We start from the raw sequence: 7,481 nt of genomic DNA, 5'->3' as shown, positions 1-7,481 counted from the left end.
AGCAAGCACAAAGATCACAAGACCGACTTATTTTCATTTATCTCATCTAACTTAGATGTATGTACATAGGAGGGGTATGTATAACAGATGGACTCTGTTGCTTCTCAATTCAGAACAGTTGTTGCTTCTGCATTCTGGTTTCATATGAATAAGCCATGTAAATATATACTGGAAAAAAGAACAAATGAAAAAGGGACAATGAAGAAGGCAAGGCATTATGGGATAAAAAGGTTGTGCAATAGCAAGCAATTACCACCTGCAGTCTACATATCAGAGGCTCCCCATTTTTTCCTGTTTTAACTAGAATGAATCTACAACTGAACCGCCATTGCAAAAATACACCCTTAGCGTGGCCAAAACACTGGAACTGTTGGAAGTGGATGAATTTCAATGAGCATAACGGACAGTATGTTTTGTTAGAGCCATCAGATGATCGACATCTCCTGTCTTCAGGTGGGGAATATATAGGGCTTTTCTGCAGCAAAGACCAATTCAACAGTAGGTTAAGGAGAAAAAGCACTACAATCCACCCCCTCCCCCGGGATGCGGAATCAACCAAAATGAATCGAAGCCTGAATCACACTCATAAAAGGGAAATCCAAATGTATAACTTTCTGGCCTACGTATAAATAAAGAGAGCACTATTTGTTTAATACAAATTCTCAAGACAGAAACAGCAAGAGACTAAAAACATGACGCGAGACCAGGTCATGTTGCTAGTGTAAGCTAGAGCCTCAAGTCCCAAAAACAATGTAAAGCTTTTTGTATATTGCAATGAAACCGACAAACCTTGTGCTTCGACCAAAAAGATTAAACTGCAATTACCATCGAAATACTCATGGTTAATATTTTACCTATAATTCAGCAATATGCATGCTTCACTTACAAAATTCCCCCCATAAAAATGTAAAAGTGACGCAAAATTCCAAATCAGATAATTACAAGTCGAACTACAATCAAACAAGTTTAAAAGTTCAAAGTACAGTCAAATATACCAATCAACCAAATTAAAAGTTTAAATAAGTTGCATAACATGATGAACCTTAAATACAAGTTTACAGTTCAGAGTGGATTGGAGGTAGAAAAGGAAATTGAATCCATTGTAAAAAGTAGTGACAGCTACAAAAAGTGAACGGACAAAGTACCTGGAAGCTCGTGACAGAGCTCTTTCCACAATCAAGCAGGTGGTTCTCCACCACATGTTTCATCATCAAAATTATCAGTAGAGTTCTGTTGACATAACAAATTATTTCCTTCTCCAGGAGTTGAGCAAAGAGTGTCCCAATCCATCAGAGAAGAACTACAATGCGTAGCACCTTGTTCTGACACATGGCTGCTCTTAATATTTTCCTCCACTTGATCCTTAACATCGTCATAAGCAAGGTCTGTTCGATCTTCATCCATGTTTGACGGCTCAACATTGAGATCTGAGCTCAAATCAAAACCGTTTTGTTCCCCTGTGCCATGATAAGCGATGGTTACTGCTACTTGGTCAGATGGTTCGGGAGCTTCTTTCTTTTGCCTCTTCCATTTCTTTGTAGATGAAGTACCATCATCCTCAAAATCTTCTTCTTCTCTATCTCTATGTAAGTAAACCCAGAGCTTCTTCTCATTATCAAACTGTACACAAGGATCACGTTCATAATGCAAACGGTCCAATGCACCACTAACAACTTGATTGACTTGAGCATCAGATACCTCTTCCACTATATACTGTGAGTCTCTGATTAAAGTACAAACATCTGCTCTAGTCCCCGTACTGCCAGGCAACCTAGCAGCTGCATCTCGCACAAGACAGAGAATTGTGACATGGGCAGGACGATCCTTTTTAAGCATGAAGTGATCACGGGCTTTTGAAGTTGGCTTGCCACCGCACCTTCTCAGAGGAGCAACTATTGATTTTTTCCCATCAATAGCAGTGTAGGAGAAGGCCCTGTCAGGAATTGAATACCTAAGGAATTCCTCTTTACGGAAATACTCTCTGACTTCTTCGGAGCTTGGGCCAATGGTACTCAGACTCTTCTGCGCTCGCAGGTCCCTGAACCGTTCCTTCTCATCTAAATTATATTGCATCAACGACAACGGAGGGTCAGGAAGACTTCCTATCTGCCGTAGTGTCTCCTGACCATTTTTCAGCCAATTGGCAAACGAATCAACTAACTTCACAAGCATTTTGTGGGGAAGACCCCACGCTTCTGGAGATGTGACTTCCTCCATAGGCTCATGATCAGATGAGTCGGGACTCACTGGACCAATCCAGGACCAACTTTTGGTGGTTTTTTCATAGACCACAAGTTGCTTCCATCCTTTTGCTCCTAGTGGTGCTGTTTTGGAAGAAAATATTTTGAGTACTCCTCTGACCAAATCATGGAGAGGTTCTTGAGTCTCAAGAATACAGGGGTCTCCCGGGTTTGATCTCACACGGTTAACAATTTCCTGCACACTGAGAGAGGGCACATTTGCTTGAGTTGAAGGAGGTGAATTGTCACCATCTAACTCTGAAGGCGGTGCAACTCCGTTAACAGCTTCTTGCTTGATACCATGCTCCTCCACGGTATCCTGTCTTCCAGCATTTCTATCTACAGCCTCTTCTGGAAGCAAAGTAATCATTGCCATACGAACAGCTGAGAGAAGATGAATGATGGAGAATGAGAAGCCAGTATGAACTGTAGGGGTAATCAAAGGGAATGGCTTTTTTGGAGGCCGGCTTTCCACATCTACATCTTCTATCATTTCTGAAGTTGGAGATCTGGGAACTCCCATTGAAGAAGGCCACGATTCATCCTCCAGCTTCTTTTTACCCCGCTTCGTTGATAGATCATCTTGTCGCTGCTGGATTTCAGCATAGAGATGGTCAGTACCATCTAGCTCATCCATGTATGGGGTATCAGCTTTGACTTTCCGCTTCTTCATGACCGAATTGCAACCTGTTAATAGCATATTAGATTTTTCATGATGATCACCAGCACGTGTGTCAAGCATCTGACCTTTCTTTGAAAACTTGGCAGAAACTCCACTTTTTTTAGTCGGAAACCGTGTCCGCAATGAGTCATCCTCCTGAAACTTGTGATCTTGCATATAGTTTGACTGCAGGATATCACGGCTAGCTTTTCCTTTATGTTTCTTCTCTCTGGTGGATACCATGTGGAACCTTTCAGTATGGTCCCCTTGCAAAGGGCCATTCTTGGCTAGCTTGTAGATTGGTTGCTCGTCGTCCTCATCGTCGTCATTGTTGTTATTGAACTGGCTTAGACCAGAGAAATGATTTCTAGCCAAATTTCTGGTGGAGAAACTACTCAAATGACCAAGATCATGCATTGGTTCTGCTCCCAGGCCAAGACTTCCAGTTTTCTTCGAGTGGAGAAGTTCACCAGAGTCATTCACCATCCTAGAGGAATGAAATGAGCTATCACGAGCCGGAATACTATACTTATCCTTTTGAGAAAATTTAGCCTTTTTAGTATCCAATGCGGACATCAAGTTTGGGGAACCACTGGGATATGCCCACTTGCTCCTCATCAATGGATTATATTCCTCATCCTCATCACTTTTTTCTGATGATTCAGTTTCAGTTTCTTCAATATTCGCAAATACCCTTCTACCTCTGGTTCCAGAAGCATCTTGTCCGCCATTCTGCATTTTTGCCCTGACCTTCTCAGGGAAGGCCGCCTTTGCCCTATAGTCTGACTGAAACAACTTATCATTGAACTTGCGATCAGGATATTCTTGATCCACCTTCCACTTTTTGCTTTTTACATTCAAGTTACCAAACTTATGGGATGGGTTGGTAAAATAGGTATCCTCTGGTGCTTTACTTGGCCAAAACTGTTCACTTCCACTTGCTAGTTCCATTCCACTTCCCTTCCGTGACATTTTGGGAATCCGGATTTTCCCATAATTATTCATCTGATCTTCAGAGCCAAACTGTGGGAGACCATCAGCATACCTGTCCTTTTTCCCAAAATCATATGCAGTTCTGGCATTGCTGGGCTTTGCAGTCAAGACCTTAATATCTGACAGCTGGTTGACAGTATTGTTCTTGCCGTAGGCATAAGGATCATTCTTCAAAGGCATAGGCACGCCCAAGAAAACATCAGCACATTCTTCCATTCTGACCCTTTCATGCTTCTTCCCCGATTTGACACTCCCACATTTATCAACAGCCCCTGCTCGTGAAAAGTTTCTCTCTCTCTGCACATCCACTTCGTACATCCCATCCTCCTCATCGTAGCCATTCAACTGATCTCTCATTGGGACAGCCATCCCAGAATCATAGCCCATTCCTTTACCACGACGAGAAAGAGGCAATGCAGAATCATATGGCCCAGATGATTTGAATTCCATTCCTTTTGAGCCATTTCCACCTACCTTGAATGTCCCTCTTAGGTTCTGCTTTCTGTATCTGGTAGCTTCCGAAGAAGCCATTTGCCTAAGAGAAGATGAATCCAAGGCTGACCCTTTCCCATATCCAGAATAACAGCCCATATTCTGCCCAAGATTCCGATCTTTTGTTCTTTTGCCCCACAAAGTATCACTAAACTCCTCTCTCTCGGATCCATCACTTTCCAGTTCTTCCATCTTCTCATACATTAGAATCTTCTCGTTCTTCTTAATGTTCAGCACTTGAAGCTTCTCCTCAATACTATACCCCGGACAACTGAGCCAAGCATCTCTTATCTGACAAAGATTACTGACAATTGCATTCTGATGGTTTCTGAGGCGGTGATAATGCTGTCGCTTCTGAAAGAAAATCAATCCTTGGCGATAAAGCGCCACTCTCGGCTCGCATAACCCGCCCTTCAACATGTTAAACAGTTTATCAATGGGACTCCCAAAATGCAAATTATCACCCGCGAGGATGTCTTTCAACGTTCTCATGAATGTTTCCTGGTCCATGTCAGGAAGATACTGAGCAAGATTAAACCTTTCTTCCTCAGACAACACCTCATTCCAAACATCCAACGACAACACATCGCCCAGCCCCGAAAGATCATACAATTCAAAGGGAATGCTACATGTTTGATCCCCAATTTGACAAAACTCCTCCCTAGACTCACCTAATTCCAACAAATCAAAGTCATCTGAACCCGCCCCCGAGTCACAATCATCAAAGTAGTCATCATCATCATCATCCTCGTCATTAGATTCAACTTCACCCCCGTTTCGCCTCTCAAACTCCTCGTCCTCACTCGACATAGTGTCCTTACTATGAGGAGAAAACTCGGAAAAATCAAATTTTGATGCCTTAAAGCTGCTCTTTTCGATCACCATTCAACATAAAATTACCACACGTTTTTAACCAGTATTCCCCTTCAATCCAAAATTCAAAACCCTAGAAAATCAAGCCAAAAAATAACATGCAAAATTCAGAAATCCCCAATACCCATATGATAAAACTTCAAAAAATTAAAAACCCATCTCTTAAACACAAAGACACAGACACCAAAACACATATATACGATAGGTGTAAAGAAAAAATTAGAGATAGGATAGAAAAATTACCTTGAAAATGGATGAAACCCAGACGCAGGAAAAGAAGCGAATAGAAGAAAGGAAAAAGGAGGCGACCCAAAATTGCTTTATGGAAGAGAAAGAAACCCTAGAGGGGCGGAAGAGAAGAGAAGAGAAGAGGCGGTTATATTGTGCTATGCGAGAGCACAGTAAGATTACTATAGAATGAAAAGGAAAAGGAAGAAGAAGAAAGAAGAAGAAGAAGAAGAGGACGTGGAAGGTGGCGTAGCCGTCAGATTGAAACGTGAAATGACGAAAAAGGACATTGTGAGAGATATAGAGGAGTAGAGCTTGAAGAAGATAGAGAGTGTAGAGAGAGAGAGAGAGAGAGAGAGAGTTGGGTCGAAGAAGAACGGTGGTGAGTCAGTCACTGAGTTAGGAACAGAGGTGACTCGTGTGTGGGCCATACCTACTTAGCTCTCTAAATTATAAGACTACCAGGAGTGAATTTTACCTGGTACTTACGGACTTCTGATTGGTCGAGGCAACAAAGAGCCAACTATGCTTTGGACACAAAGCTTAAATACTAGGATTATAACGGATTATATTTATTTCATATTTGATTATAAATAGTAATTAATACAACAACAACAATCCAATAAAATCTCACAAGTGAGGGATTTGGATAGGGTCGTGTGTACGCAGATCTTACCCTACCCTGATGGAGTAAAGAGATTGTTCCGATAGACCATCGGCTCAAGAAATAAATATTAATTAATATCGGTACAAATTATGTTGTTGTTATTGTTGGTATAAACTAACTCACATTCAATATGGGATAATAATCTCATAATTATAAGTATGAGAGACTGAGATTATTAATCTCTGAATAACTCTCTTCCTGTAAAGTATAAACATTGATTGTTAAATTTAAAAAACTAGTATTTATGAACGTGCACTGCACGTTAATAATGACATGTGATGATTTAAATATTTATTTATATGAAGGAACAATAAAATTTAATTAATGAGAGAAATTTTATGTATAATAATACAACAACCATCTAAATGCTGAAAAATATTATTACATTAGCATAATACATGAATTTAAAATAAAAAGACATCATCAAAACTTACACAAATGATCAATTTTGTCATGTTAGTTAGATAATTATTGTATTCGAGTTTAAAAGTATTTAATGTGATGGTGTCTTAACGAACACTTCTTTGTGAACAATATTTTTTTGTGTATATGTTTCCTCCTAATGCTTTGGTTGCTTTGTCTTAACCAGAACTCTTGTTGTCTATCTTGATATCCCTCTTGAAAGTGCAACATACAGTTGTTCGTGCAAGAAAATATATTACGATAAATATAGTCCAATATTTAGGATATTTGTCCGTATACTTTATTTATTATATTTGCAAAACATAAACATTCTAAAAAATATTTTCAGGTAAATTTAAAAGGATATTCCTTAGTTTCAGAAGAGAATGTTGAATTCAAGCATAAAAATATACTTATAAGCACATTGACCAGTATCAAAGTATCATAATTTTTGCATGTATGATGTTATTGTCAAAACTTATATATACCATTTGTGTGCTATTACATAAACTATTCGGCGTATCTAAGTTTTTTAGTACCATGACGTGCATATTTTTCTTCAAAATCAACCTATATACAATGGAAGGTCAATTTTAACTTAGTCTATTATATATACGTTGACACTAATATACGTAAGAAATAATAAACTTGACAAAAAACATGTATGATAAAAGGCCTGTCACGACCCAAAATACAACTAGCCGTGATGGCACCTAACCCAACCTGCTAGGTAAGCCAGTTAATAACAAACCAGTTCAAATGATATTTATTAAGAGAAGAAATGATAATACAACTAAACTGTTATACGAGAATTCTCAAGGATTGGTAGTATAAATCATGAGTTTCTAAGATTTAGAATTTACAAAGATGGTATGAAATAAAGTACATCATCTATTTGAAATATACATGAACAGATTAAAATTCC

General features: G+C 39.3%; 1 protein-coding gene across 2 annotated transcripts; it reads right to left on the bottom strand.

The window, feature by feature from the left end:
• Positions 1-12: 12 nt before the first annotated feature.
• On the bottom strand, positions 13-5,902 carry LOC104110384 (uncharacterized). 2 transcript variants are annotated; one of them, XM_033659749.2, is made up of 3 exons: positions 5,503-5,902; positions 1,146-5,332; positions 13-470 (listed from the first exon to the last, which is right to left on the bottom strand). In XM_033659749.2, the coding sequence occupies exon 2, from the start codon at positions 5,269-5,271 to the stop codon at positions 1,177-1,179; it is 4,095 nt and encodes a 1,364-aa protein (XP_033515640.1). In that variant the 5' UTR covers positions 5,272-5,332; positions 5,503-5,902; the 3' UTR covers positions 13-470; positions 1,146-1,176. The 2 variants fall into 2 exon arrangements, with proteins under 2 accessions (XP_033515640.1, XP_009618156.1); XM_009619861.4 differs by having other exon boundaries at positions 13-475; positions 5,503-5,901.
• Positions 5,903-7,481: the final 1,579 nt, after the last annotated feature.

Source organism: Nicotiana tomentosiformis, chromosome 11 (assembly GCF_000390325.3).
Source record: "Nicotiana tomentosiformis chromosome 11, ASM39032v3, whole genome shotgun sequence".
Lineage (NCBI taxonomy): Eukaryota > Viridiplantae > Streptophyta > Magnoliopsida > Solanales > Solanaceae > Nicotiana > Nicotiana tomentosiformis.
Note: the sequence above shows the minus strand (reverse complement) of the source record. Positions and strands in the feature narration are given on the sequence as shown.

Excerpts from the sequence above, each read along its gene's own strand:
- LOC104110384 (XM_033659749.2), bottom strand. The coding sequence starts at position 5,271 with ATGGTGATCGAAAAGAGCAGCTTTAAGGCATCAAAATTTGATTTTTCC.